The sequence below is a fragment of the Argopecten irradians genome, chromosome 1 (assembly GCF_041381155.1).
Source record: "Argopecten irradians isolate NY chromosome 1, Ai_NY, whole genome shotgun sequence".
In the NCBI taxonomy this organism is placed as follows: Eukaryota; Metazoa; Mollusca; class Bivalvia; order Pectinida; family Pectinidae; genus Argopecten; species Argopecten irradians.
The window spans coordinates 69,121,082-69,138,170 of record NC_091134.1 but is presented as its reverse complement, the minus strand read 5'-3'; the positions used below and the strand labels follow the sequence as shown (position 1 = coordinate 69,138,170).

The window sequence follows — 17,089 nt, the reverse complement described above, 5'->3', positions numbered from 1 at the left end:
TAACGTGATGTATGTTTTGGAGATCTTTGGTGAGCCATGATACTAGATAATATACAAACAAGCAGCTTAACGTGATATATGTTTTGGAGATCTTTGGTGAGCCATGATACTAGATAATATACAAACAAGCAGCTTAACGTGATATATGTTTTGGAGATCTTTGGTGAGCCATGATACTAGATAATATACAAACAAGCAGCTTAACATGATATATGTTTTGGAGATCTTTGGTGAGCCATGATACTAGTTAACGTATAAACAAGCAGCTTAACGTGATGTATGTTTTGGAGATCTTTGGTGAGCCATGATACTAGATAATATACAAACAAGCAGCTTAACATGATATATGTTTTGGAGATCTTTGGTGAGCCATGATACTAGATCACATATAAACAAGCAGCTTAACGTGATGTATGTTTTGGAGATCTTTGGTGAGCCATGATACTAGATAATATACAAACAAGCAGCTTAACATGATATATGTTTTGGAGATCTTTGGTGAGCCATGATACTAGATAATATACAAACAAGCAGCTTAACGTGATGTATGTTTTGGAGATCTTTGGTGAGCCATGATACTAGATAATATACAAACAAGCAGCTTAACGTGATATATGTTTTTGAGATCTTTGGTGAGCCATGATACTAGTTAACATATAAACAAGCAGCTTAACGTGATATATGTTTTGGAGATCTTTGGTGATCCATGATACTAGTTAACATATAAACAAGCAGCTTAACGTGATATATGTTTTGGAGATCTTTGGTGAGCCATGATACTAGATAATATACAAACAAGCAGCTTAACGTGATATATGTCTTGGAGATCTTTGGTGAGCCATGATACTAGTTAACGTATAAACAAGCAGCTTAACATGATATATGTTTTGGAGATCTTTGGTGAGCCATGATACTAGATAATATACAAACAAGCAGCTTAACGTGATATATGTTTTGGAGATCTTTGGTGAGCCATGATACTAGATAATATCAAACAAGCAGCTTAACGTGATATATGTTTTGGAGATCTTTGGTGAGCCATGATACTAGATAATATACAAACAAGCAGCTTAACGTGATGTATGTTTTGGAGATCTTTGGTGAGCCATGATACTAGATAATATACAAACAAGCAGCTTAACATGATATATGTTTTGGAGATCTTTGGTGAGCCATGATACTAGATAACATATAAACAAGCAGCTTAACATGATATATGTTTTGGAGATCTTTGGTGAGCCATGATACTAGATAATAAACAAACAAGCAGCTTAACGTGATGTATGTTTTGGAGATCTTTGGTGAGCCATGATACTAGATAATATACAAACAAGCAGCTTAACGTGATGTATGTTTTGGAGATCTTTGGTGAGCCATGATACTAGATAATATACAAACAAGCAGCTTAACATGATATATGTTTTGGAGATCTTTGGTGAGCCATGATACTAGATAATATACAAACAAGCAGCTTAACGTGATATATGTTTTGGAGATCTTTGGTGAGCCATGATACTAGATAATATACAAACAAGCAGCTTAACGTGATGTATGTTTTGGAGATCTTTGGTGAGCCATGATACTAGATAATATACAAACAAGCAGCTTAACGTGATGTATGTTTTGGAGATCTTTGGTGAGCCATGATACTAGATAATATACAAACAAGCAGCTTAACATGATGTATGTTTTGGAGATCTTTGGTGAGCCATGATACTAGATAATATACAAACAAGCAGCTTAACGTGATATATGTTTTGGAGATCTTTGGTGAGCCATGATACTAGATAACAAACAAACAAGCAGCTTAACGTGATGTATGTTTTGGAGATCTTTGGTGAGCCATGATACTAGATAATATACAAACAAGCAGCTTAACGTGATATATGTTTTGGAGATCTTTGGTGAGCCATGATACTAGATAATAAACAAACAAGCAGCTTAACGTGATGTATGTTTTTGAGATCTTTGGTGAGCCATGATACTAGTTAACGTATAAACAAGCAGCTTAACGTGATATATGTTTTGGAGATCTTTGGTGAGCCATGATACTAGTTAACATATAAACAAGCAGCTTAACGTGATATATGTTTTGGAGATCTTTGGTGAGCCATGATACTAGTTAACATATAAACAAGCAGCTTAACGTGATATATGTTTTGGAGATCTTTGGTGAGCCATGATACTAGATAATATACAAACAAGCAGCTTAACGTGATGTATGTTTTGGAGATCTTTGGTGAGCCATGATACTAGATAATAAACAAACAAGCAGCTTAACGTGATATATGTTTTGGAGATCTTTGGTGAGCCATGATACTAGATAATAAACAAACAAGCAGCTTAACGTGATATATGTTTTGGAGATCTTTGGTGAGCCATGATACTAGATAATATACAAACAAGCAGCTTAACGTGATGTATGTTTTGGAGATCTTTGGTGAGCCATGATACTAGATAATAAACAAACAAGCAGCTTAACGTGATGTATGTTTTGGAGATCTTTGGTGAGCCATGATACTAGTTAACGTATAAACAAGCAGCTTAACGTGATATATGTTTTGGAGATCTTTGGTGAGCCATGATACTAGTTAACGTATAAACAAGCAGCTTAACATGATATATGTTTTGGAGATCTTTGGTGAGCCATGATACTAGATAATAAACAAACAAGCAGCTTAACATGATATATATTTTGGAGATCTTTGGTGAGCCATGATACTAGATAACATATAAACAAGCAGCTTAACATGATATATGTTTTGGAGATCTTTGGTGAGCCATGATACTAGTTAACATATAAACAAGCAGCTTAACATGATATATGTTTTGGAGATCTTTGGTGAGCCATGATACTAGTTAACGTATAAACAAGCAGCTTAACATGATATATGTTTTGGAGATCTTTGGTGAGCCATGATACTAGTTAACGTATAAACAAGCAGCTTAACGTGATATATGTTTCGGAGATCTTTGGTGAGCCATGATACTAGATAACATATAAACAAGCAGCTTAACATGATATATGTTTTGGAGATCTTTGATGAGCCATGATACTAGATAATATACAAACAAGCAGCTTAACGTGATATATGTTTTGGAGATCTTTGGTGAGCCATGATACTAGATAATATACAAACAAGCAGCTTAACGTGATATATGTTTTGGAGATCTTTGGTGAGCCATGATACTAGTTAACATATAAACAAGCAGCTTAACGTGATATATGTTTTGGAGATCTTTGGTGAGCCATGATACTAGATAATAAACAAACAAGCAGCTTAACGTGATGTATGTTTTGGAGATCTTTGGTGAGCCATGATACTAGATACAAAGTAGCTTCAACAGAACCTGAACATAAAATAAGATTGAAATTATTATTATTTTCTGTATGAAAACATCAGTTACTTACATATGCCACAAATTCTGTCCTTCTGTCTAAGGCTGTATTAAATGTTATAAGATGATCATTTAAATATGATATTTGCACCAATTAGTCTCCACAACTGAAATATAAATTGTCAGTACGCTTTCTAGGAAATAAGAAGACATATTACGACATAGCTTAGGTATTTAGTTATAGTTGACCCTGAACTAGTACAACTAGGTACACATCATATTTTGCCATACGCCTAGTTAGGCATTAATTATATCAATAGGAAATTTTCTTGAGTAATAATTGATTACATAATGGAACATGTAAACAACAGGAGGAAGTGTTTAGCCGATCGCACTTTGATGTACGTAGAGAATGATGGGCGGACTAGAGTGTGCACCGCGCTACTGCAGACAGGCGTTCTTATCTACAGGCTGGTCTACTGTAGGCTGTTAAATATGGGAACGAAGACAAATGCAGGTGACAAAAACTCAGACACAATTATGGAGCACCAACAACATCTACAGGGGCACCGATGGGGTTCTAGATGATATAAATGACTGAAATATTGGTCAGGTTTTCCAATACTGAAAGTTATGAATGATTTGGTAGGACTTAAATATACAGAATTTTCATTGTTAATGATATGTACATCACGATAGTTAATTGCATAACCATACCAAACACGATAAAGATAGAAAGGTAGATTTTTCATTTTTTAAAATAGAGACAACATGTAAACAAATAATGTCTGCTGTTCATCTTGAGGCGTGAACGACTATCGTGAAATGCGCCCCAGGCCCATATGTATTGGTGTAGAGTTGTCTGACCTTAGCCGATTGTGGTTTAGCTATATCACTTCCATATAAGAGACGCAGAAAGCATTTGTAGACGTGACAGTCTGACAAAGCTTTACACTGCTCTTATCTAGATATATTGGAGATATGTTGAGGGTAATCTTAGGACTGGCGATTCTAGGTGGGGTGTGGGGAGCCACATTGGCACCACCTCAACCCACAGTTCCCCACAGGCGGCTGCTGGATCCGGCAAATCTCGATAGTAAGTATGAATCTGATATCAAAACAAAAATAAATGAAATAGATAAACAAAATAAGTAATATAAATGAATAGGTTTATAAATAAGATAATACATATAAATAAGGTAAATAGATAAGGAATATACGAATAAATTAATGAATATTGATTTATTTTGCATTAAAAGTAGACATAAGTTATATGTTTTTATACTGATTAAAAAAGAAATTTATTTATGTCAAAGGTTACCTGCAATTTTAAAGATTTTCTCAATAAAAAGCAGGAGCAGACGAATTTTATTTTTCTTTAGTTACAAAAGTTACTTACTTTACACCATTACCACCATTGAAAATTGTGAGCTTTTATTTTTACCTCAAGATAAAATAATTAATTGCGTCCTGAAAAATTCCTTGATTGTATGTCTTATATGAAATGAAGTACTGATAGCGCATGCACCAAATGCAAAATATATTGTTTAAATTTTTTGTATTAATTAGACATATATATATAACATGATTAAATATCAATAATTGTATCGCTTATTCTCTCTCGGCGATGGAACCTCTTTAACCTTCAAGAATTACAATGCAATGCATTATAAAGTCAAATAAGAACCCAAAAGAAATTTTGGCTGTATTGCCAAAAATCGTGATATTTACAAATGGTCAAACTTTTGGCCTTGCCTTTGAATGATTTTCACAATTTTTGTCAAGTTAGATAAATCTTAGAGAGGGTTTACAGATAAATGGATATCAAATGAAAGAATATGATAAAACCTAATTAGACTGAATAGACTGTAGAGTTGTTTATCATATTTCTGAAACCCATTTAAGATATTTTAGTTAACCAGAGCTGTTATTGTCAGATCTAATTATACATCTCGGTGTATATGCATGCCATGACACAATTACCGAGGCAATTCGATTTCCTATAGTTAAGATGTTTGAAGTCCATATTGATCACATGTTTTAAAGAATGCAGACCCCGACTTGTTACACTTTTTTTTAGACCGAAATGATGTTTTCTAGTGATGTTTGCTATTTTAGGTGATTTAATCAGTGCGCCTTTTGTTTGGTCTGATCCCATTCCAAGAGATATCCTCGATTGGACCCAAACTTAACTTAAATATAGATTGTCCTTTAATCATATTTACAATAAGAAAACTAGAAGGAAAACAACTGGAAATTAAAGAATACGTACGATTTGCCCTTGAGAAAGATCGAATGAGTCGAAAATTTGGAAGATACAAACATGTTTAGTTACGAAGAGTGTTTTACTTTACTTTTAAGCTTTATTGTGTTACACTTAATGCTATATAGATTGGTTATCATCGATGTTTCATCGGCGATTACATTCTCAGAAGAGCTGATCAAAATTTTTTATATTAATGATAAATGGCCATCAACTATATGGTTTTATTTCAGCATTAAACAGACAGGTGAGAAAGGCTTTACTGACCAAAGTGACCACTGAGCTGGAGTCCAGTAAAACGTACATGGCTGGTATCCAGCCACAACTGACCAGCTGTCAGAGAAAGGTCAACGACTCACTCGGTCACTGTCTTCAGTGTGTCGACAATGTTTGTCAGCAAAAGTAAGTGTTCATCAACCTGTCACTCAATACACATTTATTTCCTTTATCTGATTGTATGTCTGAAATATTAAAACAATTTGTTATGTTTAATGATTATTAATAATTTATATTTTCTTTTCCCATACCATTAATGATGACATTTTAACGGCATTGTTTGTTTTTTCGTTAATTTGTATGCTTTGTAATCAATTAAGAATGCATTCCCTACCGGCAGACCGAAATACTCACTTTGGTGTCTGTGGTGAGGGGTTTTAAATATTGTTCTTTCTTTCATATACTTTACGCAATGGTCAGCCTACCGTCCTACTGGCTAACAGGCTTGACTAGACGTCAACATATAGCCATACAGCACCCCACTTGTTGTTAGGAAAAAGTAAATTTTAAAAGATTTTCAAGATGTATGCTAAAATTACGATATATACTATGTAATATTGATTGTCATTTCTTCTTATTTCAGATTCCAACAATGCCAATCGCTGACATTTAGCATGCACTCGCCCGGCGGAATGTCAGTATCTAGTAACAATATCAACGGTCATAGTCAGGTGACCGTCTGTTCTTTGACCGGAAGTCAATTTTCCCGCACGTGCTCTACTATTATGAACCCTGAAGGATTCATGGTGAACTCGATTTCTCAGATCGGCGACAATCTTCGTATTAACCTCGGTAGGGTGTATGGTGATCTAGGCAACATGGCGGTCGGGAGCTTCGTGGGGGGTCTTAACCATGTAGCCAATAATGTCGTGCGAAACATGACAGATGAAGAGAAAGCACAGTTACAACAGTCGATGGCGCATCTGAGTCAGTCTCTCTCAACGATGGGACACAACATTGGACAGGGTGTTCAGCAATCCATGGGCCAGCTACATGCTAACCTTGGCCAGATGAACCACAACCTTAATACCTTCGGGGACTCCATGTCACAATGGGGACAGGATTTCAGCCAACAACTCTCACAGTCTTTGTCACACATGTTTGGTAATCAATCGTACTAGTTTGTAAAACAAGAATTATTCCTTCTCTACATTTCTTTTCCACGTCGTGGATTTTTTCTCTGTCGATGTTTTTAATTGATAAATAGTAAATAGAGCAACAAGAATGATTAATGCTGTGAAGCTTTTTATGCTTTCAAATCAAATGTTTGTTCTTTGATGATGTGAAAGCTGATAAATGACTGAAAGTAGCCCTATAATTAATATTTTAGATGGCGGATCGAAATGCTGATCTTAACATAATGTCATGTATATGTTTATGTAGTAGAATATTAACATTATTATTTCACCTAATACATTGACCTACATGATGTAATGATAATGTCTATGTAGTAGAATATTAACATTATTATTTACCTAATACATTGACCTACATGATGTAATGATAATGTCTATGTAGTAGAATATTAACATTATTATTTACCTAATACATTGACCTACATGATGTAATGATAATGTTTATGTAGTAGAATATTAACATTATTATTTACCTAATACATTGACCTACATGATATAATGTAATGTTTATGTAGTAGAATATTAACATTATTATTTTATCTAATGCATATGCCCATATGATGTAATGTAATGTCTATGTAGTAGAATATCAACATTATATTTTTCCTAATACATATGCCCATATGATATAATGTAATGTCTATGTAGTAGAATATCAACATTATATTTTTCCTAATACATTGACCTACATGATGTAATGATAATGTCTATGTAGTAGAATATCAACATTATATTTTTCCTTATACATATGCCCATATGATATAATGTTAATGGCACTGTAGTAAAATATTTACATTATTATTTATCACATTCCAGACGGGACATTTATGGGTAGACGACGGAGACGCGCGGTCCAGGAGTGTAGCTTCCTGTTCGGCAGTTTGTCCCAGAACTGTGCCAGTCTGACCCCGCAATGCTCGTCATGTCCCAGCACCCGACAGGATACCATGGTAACAGGTACATCAACCAAAATCTGACAAGTGACCAAATGGTTAAGATGTCTCGACATGTTACCATAAGCCCTCCTCTCTAGATCGCGAGTTTGAATTCCATGTGGGGCAGTTACTATTACTACAGGTACTAACCGCTGGCCGGTGGTTTTCTCCGGGTACGTCGGCTTCTCTCCACTAATAAACCAGGCACTTCCTTACATGACATTGGCTTTTAATGGGACATTATACTAATAAAACTCAATAATCCGGAAACCCGTTTTATTTTGGTAGTTATATTCCTTTTGATATAAGACTGTTGGCAAGATAACAAGCAGATATCTTATTATTTTCCTTACTGGCTGTCATAATGTTGATGATCAAAGTCCTTTATCCATTATGGAGATTTATTTTCCAGGTAATCACATCTTTATTTCTTTTCTGAGTCAATTCGTCCAATTTCCAGATCCTATTCCTATGCTTTAGGTTGACATCATGATCTCAAGCGCTACTAAGACAGAGTTGCGCAGTACGTCTAACTTATATTAATGTTCCGTTGTCACCTATCGCACCCGTGTGAGACCTTGGCCCGAATTAGGTCTAGATATACATGAATTTCATTTGGTTTTGGTCTGATATATTTTAATATAATTTAGATTACAGTGTTGTTATATTGTCTGTGTAGCTGTTCCATTTGTCAGTTTGTCGCCTGCACGGTAAAATTGACATTTGTTTCATCAGATGTACACCCTTACACCAGTGTTTAATAATTTTTTATCATTTTTCTGGATTTTTTGTCACTTCTCATTGGTCAAAAATACGCCACGAGATCACCAATAAAAACGAGTTTTCCGGAAGTAGTTTATTTTTAGATACTATAATCATCTACGTTACCAAAACGCTTCGTGTTCCTGGCGCTTTGAAACAAACGCTTTGATGACCTGAGTTTAAAGCGTAACCACAAAATGTGATAGACGACTTTGATTGTTTTGGTTTCTATCAAAGATGATGATGACTTCCAGCTGATTACTACAGTTTAAACTTTTAAATTTTCAACATTATCACGGTAGGAGAGTAGGAAATAATCGAATAACATTCATTAAGCATCTGGAGCCATAGCTGCGATGACGAAGCTCTGAACGACGGACAGAAAATTTCTGACAGATGGTCGTCGTCAGATCTACTATTCCGTCCCATTGACCGTAGTGGTGCAAAACTTCAGCGGTGAAAATGTTACATTTCATGTGTGTCATGTAATTTTGTAATTAAATTCAACAATATCAAACATTTTTAACACAAAATTTATTTACCCACCTCAATTTCTAAATTATGTTTTTAAGCACTTTTGAATGGCTCACATCTCCGAAACGGCTCACTTGGCCGCCATGTTGCTTCCCGTTCGAAAGTCTCGCGCTCCAAATATGGCAACTAGTACCATATATGGAAAGACCTACAAATTTCACTACGAAAGAAATATGATGTCACAAAGTTTATAACATGAACTTTAAAAATTCTTTTTCTCTAAATTTTATATAATACTTACATTTGTTCAGTTTCACCATGTTTATTCTTAGTTTGTTGGCTTTTTAAAACTTTTAAACATATTTTGAGTGTTTCATTTCGTCACGGTTTCCGGTAAATCAAACAAGGCGTCGTATTTGAACAAAATTATACATGTGTTGTGTTTGCCTTGGATTTTATCACTAATAGTTGATGAAACATGATAATTGAACGGTTTGTGAATTGAATATTGATTATAGTTGTCAGAACAATACAGTTACATAAGGATATTACCCGATTTTTTTTTATCAGTCTCAAAGTACCCGATGTGGATCACATCAGGGCTTGCAACACTAACTGCCGGGAACGGAGTGGAGGCAGTGTATGATTATTCGTTCTACTGGAGCCATTGGATAGTGAATACATTTGATGTTTATTTTAAAAATTCCACCTAGGCTAGTAGCAACATTAGACCTAAGCTAATCCTTCTGTATGTATACGATTTTATTTTACGAAATGGAGTACTAAGCATAAGAGAATGTATCTTAATGTCAATCTGAATCTTTAATTTATGTTTGGCGTCGAAGTGGATTATTTCAACGAAGAACAAACTATACATTTAATTGACTGTGTCCGCCATGGAGCTACAGGTATAATGGAGTACATGTACAGTACATGTATGCAATTTACAATCACGCATGCAACGGGTGCATGTAATAAAAGCATGAAGTGCATCAATTGATACTGTTTTCATTTGTTGTTTTTAAACTAAACTTGTTACAAAATTATAAGATTGTAACTGTCTTCACGAAGCAGAATTTGCAATGCGTGCTTATTTAGTTTCACACTCATTTCAAAATGTAAAAAATCCAGAAAAATAATAAAACAATTATAGCATTTTGATTTCGGTCAATACATGGTTTTATTGACCACAGAAAAAATATCGACCTCGGACTACGTCCTCGGTCAATATGTTTTCTTTGGTCGATATAACCATGATTCGACCTCATCAAAATGCTATATTTGTATAATATCTACATAATAACAAATGCATATAAGAACTATACATTATATAACTATGTACGGTCATTAATAGTCTGATTTTAAATGTACAGTTTGTGGGAGGAACCTTGTGGACAAGGTAAAGGCCATTCAGAAATCAATGGATGAGCTCAACCAGATTTACGGAGAGGTCATCAACTCCCAGAACATCATCACCATGGTAATCATACTCTAATTACTCTTTTTAATTCAAAAAAACATATTTCCGTAAATGATCTGGGAACATGATTTGTTATGGTTTTAATTAGGGTAAAGGTGATCAGCTAGCAAATTTTTTCCCTCTGTGTCCATCCTTGTAAGCTTTGGTTTTATTTTATAGAGTTTTACTTTTAAGCCTTAATCTTTTTGTAGGTCGAGTTTGATGACGTCATGGTTGATCCAACAATGGCCTCCTACGGTAACGTTATGATAACTGCTAACATCAGAGGTATACCGACGACGTTTAGGATGTCCTCAGTTCTACGACTGCACGACTTAGCAGCTTCCGGTTCTCCCATCGCTCAGCAAGTCTGGAAAGAATGGGCCGTTCGGATGGCAACACCATGATATATTCTACCGAAAGTGGACTGATCCATTTGATTCATTGTTTTCATGTACCTTTGAATAATAGTTCCATTGTAATGCCCCTGCTGCATATGCAATTGATAAATCATGTTGTCTTTGTTACGTATCCTTCCAAATAAAAAATGTATATTAGTATTTTCAGATGTTTGCGTTTATCTTATCATTTTTAACTTCATTTTCACTTCAAGCGTTTTCTACATTATTTGCAATGGTTACATTTTAAGAGATCTACTCTAATGATTCCCCATGCTATCTATAATTTAACATATCCCCACAGTTACGCCACTTTGATTTAAAGGGCTGGTTTTGTTAGAAAGATTTGTTTTCCCCATTTTTCTTATAACAATGCACAACACGTTTGCTGTCAATAACAAAAATTTTATTGTAATCTAAATACACACAAAATATTACGACAATAATAAAACAATGGTAATCAGTCGAAACAAACGTATACACTGTATAGGATAGTGTTGGACATTGACAAAACTATAACAAATAACGTACAAATATTTTGGAAAAAAAGAAATTTCTTGAAGTCCATTTTTGGCGATAGATAAAGGATGTTAATGTAATCTTGCATCTTATTTACGCTTCAAAGTATACAAATATTATTTTAGGTGATTACCTTTTATAAAAAAATGGAATTGACATGCATTTCATAAAAAAAGAAGAAAAAAAGAAAAAAACATAAAGTCTACCATATAAAGCATGTTTAAACATTAACGTTCATCAATCTATAGCATAGACAGCTGTAAGTACGTAGCAATATTGCCTCGTAATTAGTGTTGAAATATTTTTTGAAAATGAAATCAACACTGTTTTAGTATTAACATATGGAGATTATAAGAACCTATTAATTGTGTAAGAAGTTAAATCCGTGTCAAATCACATTCTAGATAAATTATAAATAAAAAATATGTTTAAGTCAAAATAGTCTAAATATAAAAAGCTAATGTTCAAAGAAATTTGAAAGCAGGAATATCTTTATATGGCGTGTTAGATGAATCTCCTCCTGTGTGAGGATACTTACATTTTGTACGTAGTATCATCTGAATTACGAACCTAAATATCAAAGCAGTATACGCAGTTTTTATACCACATTAGAATCCGTAATCTTTGCGTCTTCCTCTATCCGCCAGCGACAAGACAGCATTCCCAAGTTTCTTATAATCATCCAGACAGTTGTAGATGTGAACAGACAAACGGACGTACAGCTGGTCTTTAACGGACTTCAGACAGACGTCTATGTTATGGTCATGGTAAATTAGGTCCATCAGGGATTGGATATCGTCCTGTTAATTATAACCAAACTGTTTCTTAAATGGGCAGATGTATGTTTCATTCAACTTCAGGTATAGATCACATGCCCATGTAAACTTTCGTTATAGTAATTGTAAACTAGATACCTGGGAGGTGCTAAATCCATAGATATCCGGCAGACGGACCATCCTTAGGAATGGTGGCTCCATGGAGGTCGGGATGTCTAATGTACTCGTCTGCCACAGCCTTACAAGGTACTCGGACGCCATTTGTAAAAGTCGGGTATTGTACGCAGAAATTTTCTCCTTTGAAAGAAAAAATTAAAAAAAAATTATAAAAGACTATGAAAAATTGAGTGAAGGTGATGTTTTTGTGATAAATGTCTATGTTGATGGTATGAATGTGATGAGTCATCTAGTACATGTATGTAAGTTGTGTGGTGAATGAGAGCCCTCCTGTGTGGGAACATTTGTTTATATTTTTGAAGGCTGACCCCAAGGCCAAAACCGTGGCAGCCTTCAGATTTTTTTCTGTTAAAAAAAATATATATATATATATAAAGAAAGACTTGATGATCATTATCATGTGATATAAACAAATAGCGGTATTTGCGACAAACGTAAAGTCAGTTTTATTTTCGGTCGTTGATTATATCTAGATATATTTACTCACAAGTCCTCCTTTTTTTCTAATATACTGTATTGCGGTCGGTAAGGAATAAAAACAGCTATCGTCTCTGGTTCCTTGCATACAGAACTGAGACGCAATATCAGCATTTGCGGCGGAGCTGGTGAGGGACCTTAGCGGGAAAGTCAACCTCTTGTTCTTCCACACGAAGGCACATCCCCAGGGCGCGAACAGCCACTTATGGAAGTTACCTGAAACAAAAAAGTGGAATCGCTAAAGTAACCAGTTTAATTTATAGACCTCTGTTTTACTATGAATTGGAGAAGTGTTTTTGAAGTGATTTATCGTCGGTGTAGGCCTAACTCTCAGCGGATATTAATGATCAGCAGGAGGACCAGATGATTTTCTAAAGAATCAAAGTCCCTTACACTTTAAAATCGCAGTTAGGGCTTGCATTTCATTCCAACTAAGTATTTGCGGATAACACAAAAGAGTTCTTGAAAGAAATATGTATTAAAGGGTAAAATTTCAGAAATGTCAACAATCCCTATGTTTAGATTTGTACAGATTTGCTTATTGAAATCCTTGTGTTTATATAATTTCTAGTTGGAATTGGAATATATCTGTACCTGTAAAAAAGTCAGCTTCTGTTTGTTTTAAACTGAGAGGGATGTGTCCTGGAGCATGCGCACCATCAACAATTGTAACAACATTATACTTCTGACAAAGTTGGACGATTTCTGTCACAGGAAACATTATCGCAAATGGACACGATATATAATCTGAAACAGTTAGTAGTTACATATACGTAATTTATAACTGGTTCCTATTTTACTATTCATATAATACAGTACAAGGGAAGTAATGCAATCCTAATTTACAAAAAAATGCAAACCTGATTTACAAAAACACATCATGCATCATAGCGAGGTATTAAGAGAAAGATGGAGGATCAACTGAACATAAGTGGAACAAGGTTATGATCGATAGGATACTGGAGGCTGTTATGTCGTACTAGCATTATTAGGGACGGCAAACAGTCATTTAGTTGTTTTATTGTTAAATTTTACAATGGAAAAAGAAACATACACATACATGTATATATATATGTAAAAGGAAATGAAAAATAAAGCCAATATCTGAAGATTTGTTTTAAATGCACATCATTCATTACAACGTCATAAGAAAAAGAAAACAAGCATCGCAGGATATGACATAACATACCTAACACAACTGCCCGGATGTTTGGAATACTGTCCAGCGAATCCCTGTACAGTTTGACCACTTGATTTGTGTCCTTGATGGGTGGGATGATGTCCACTACACTGTTCGTTATACCTATATAGAAAACAATGATAACTAGAACTGTTGTCAGAGTGCACGACTTATACCACTGCTGCAAACATTTAGTAATAACTCGATTCATTCCGTGTATTCGGTGATAAAATGATTTTTGATAACAATGACAGATTTTATTCGCCAAGAAATTCAACAAAATATTAATAAAACAATCAATTGAATATACAATAAACTGTAGAGCAACGTATTTTGATATATATTGTAATTGTATATATAGCACATAAATTCAATCTATTTTACTTTTATTTTGAACAATAAGTGTTTAAAGTATCTAGCAAACTATTTAAAAGCTATAAACCTGGAGGGAAATAACACAGTACGTTCACTAACCTTTATGGTGTAAGAGCTGTGCGCATGCGTTCAGTGTAGACAGGAAAACCTGATTTGTGACCAATATGGTATCTCCAGCCTTGAAAGGTATAGACATCAAAATCGCGTTGATACCTGTATGATAACAACCAACATACATTGACCTTGTTCTCTTTGAAACAACTTCACAGCAACATTTTGGTTCTTTCATTACATGAATACATATGTAGTATATTATTTATTTAATTACCTGAAGTGACATTTGGAACAAGGACGACGTCATCCGGATCGGCGTATAGAAACTCCGCTACGGAGTCACGACTCTTTATCCAATTAGATTGCTTCTTTCTCATGAACGAATTGGTTGGTTGTCTTCTCGCCTCGTCTTGGAATCTATAAAGGAAATAGTTAAATACTCCTCATTATTATTATTTCTTCAGTATATTTTAAATGAATCAGCAGTATGCGTATTATATATCAAACCCTACGTAGTATTGACTTGTACATGATAAATATAAGCAGTATCACTTTGACGTGTTTCTATCAAATCGCATATTGGTAAGGTACAAAACAAATAAAAACGCCAAATAAACACTCCAGTTTATATTTATATAAAGAATATAATGGGGACTTTTGGAAATAAAATGAGGATTTTTGGAAATGGATTTGTTAATAACAGTAATAAATCACTTTAGCATTGCAAACAACTATCCCAGCTGGTTCAATATTCTAAGGATCCTTTTCATATCGCAATGATAAATTTGGACTGGTGACGAAGGTTCGAGAAACGCAAGGATGCATAGAGAAAACTGTACATACAAAATTGTATCATGCGTTTTTTTTCCTAATAGTATATACCATATTTTATATGTGGTTCGACTTGTTCACTGCGTATGTTTATGTTCCGTGTTTACGTTATCACTGTCATGGTTTGAGATTTTGACTGTCCTCGATTTTGTCTAGGTATATTTGGTTGGTGTGGTCAACATACCAGAGCACACGTTCCCTTTCAAGACCCACAAACTTTCTCCTTAGTTCTTTCTGAGGATTCTCCGTAAAATATTATCTATTATTTGACATTGGATAACTGACTGTTTGTTAAGATTATATTTCTGTGGTTTCGAGTTGGTTTTGTACGATATAATCGGCCTTGAAATTCTGGCAGTACATAATGTAATAGTGCATTATTAAGATTTGCAGAGATATATATTCAAATGGAATATATTGCATAGAAAAATATTCTCCTGTACAAATATATGTAGGCCCCATATGTGCATAATGAACACTAAATGATGTGATATTCAAAGGAGATTAATGATAGTCTAATATACGTAACTTCAAGATTCGTTGACAAGCATTATGATCAATGATAAAAATTTAAAGAAAAAATAAAAAATTACCCGGATTATACATTTATTAAGGAAATATAGTTTGGCTGGAGTTTACAAATTTAAAGCGGATTTAAGTATTTTTATTCAGTTAACATGAAAATCCTTATGAAATAAGAATAATAGAAAATGTTGAGGACCAAACAATCGATGATTTTAGTACTTGATGTTTATTATACAGTTATAATGATTGATGGAATTATTACTAAACACCTACCATACACACTTACCTTTGCTGGGTTTCAACCACTGCTTTAGGAACAGCTCCTACATATCCATGGTTCAGAAATGTATACCCATCTTCCAGTACAAAGTCTTTTTGGCGTAACTTAGATCCAAACTCTGGGAAAATGTCCTCTAGGTCAACCATCGTACCTTAAACGTTTCAGCTTCAAAGTGCAATGCCTTTAGTAGAGTATATGAAAATCACGTGACAACCTTACAATGCGTACAAACGTATTTACGGGTATGGAGCCACATGAAACGCTGTAGATGACACGCCTATATCATACGGATTTGTGTTTTCATTTATTTTATGGTTTTATCATCATATGGTTTGATCTTATCAATATGTGATATCATTTTTATCAATATTTTATATTACCAATATAGTATTACATTTACTTAAATTTTATTTGCATTTAATGTGGTTTTAATTTTATTTATCATTAAAATATATATACTTACTTGTAACGACAATTCTGGTATCATTTCATATCATATAAAATGACGGCGTTGTTTGTAAAGCCGCCAGTGATTAGCTGAAATAACGGCACAGTGATTTCAAAGAAAAACGATAGCCATAAATCCGAATTTTACGGGATAAGCTTAAAACATAAGAAAAAAAGTCTTTTATGTTATGGAGCTACATGTATAGCACAAAATTCAGCGTGTTCTCATCATAAACTAGAATGAATATTCATAGCTTGCCTCCACTCCGTTCCCGGCAGGGTATGAATTCCACCTCATTGCCGAGAGTGTTGCAAGCCTGGATGTGATCCACATCGGGCATTTTTAGGCTGATAAAAATATATTTTTCCAGTAATATCCATATGTTACTTTATTGTTATGACAACT

General features: G+C 34.3%; 2 protein-coding genes across 2 annotated transcripts; one reads left to right on the top strand and one right to left on the bottom strand.

The window, feature by feature from the left end:
• The first annotated feature begins 4,236 nt into the window (after window positions 1-4,236).
• On the top strand, window positions 4,237-11,212 carry LOC138306755 (uncharacterized). The gene is made up of 6 exons (XM_069247229.1): window positions 4,237-4,435; window positions 5,836-6,004; window positions 6,462-6,982; window positions 7,831-7,971; window positions 10,559-10,665; window positions 10,857-11,212. Exons 1-6 carry the CDS (start codon window positions 4,321-4,323, stop codon window positions 11,049-11,051), a joined length of 1,248 nt encoding a protein of 415 aa, XP_069103330.1. The 5' UTR covers window positions 4,237-4,320; the 3' UTR covers window positions 11,052-11,212.
• A 2,677-nt stretch (window positions 11,213-13,889) lies between these two features.
• On the bottom strand, window positions 13,890-16,382 carry LOC138310921 (uncharacterized). Its single transcript, XM_069252291.1, has 5 exons — window positions 16,243-16,382; window positions 14,875-15,017; window positions 14,646-14,759; window positions 14,181-14,294; window positions 13,890-13,912 (listed from the first exon to the last, which is right to left on the bottom strand). The coding sequence occupies exons 1-5, from the start codon at window positions 16,380-16,382 to the stop codon at window positions 13,890-13,892; spliced, it is 534 nt and encodes a 177-aa protein (XP_069108392.1).
• Window positions 16,383-17,089: the final 707 nt, after the last annotated feature.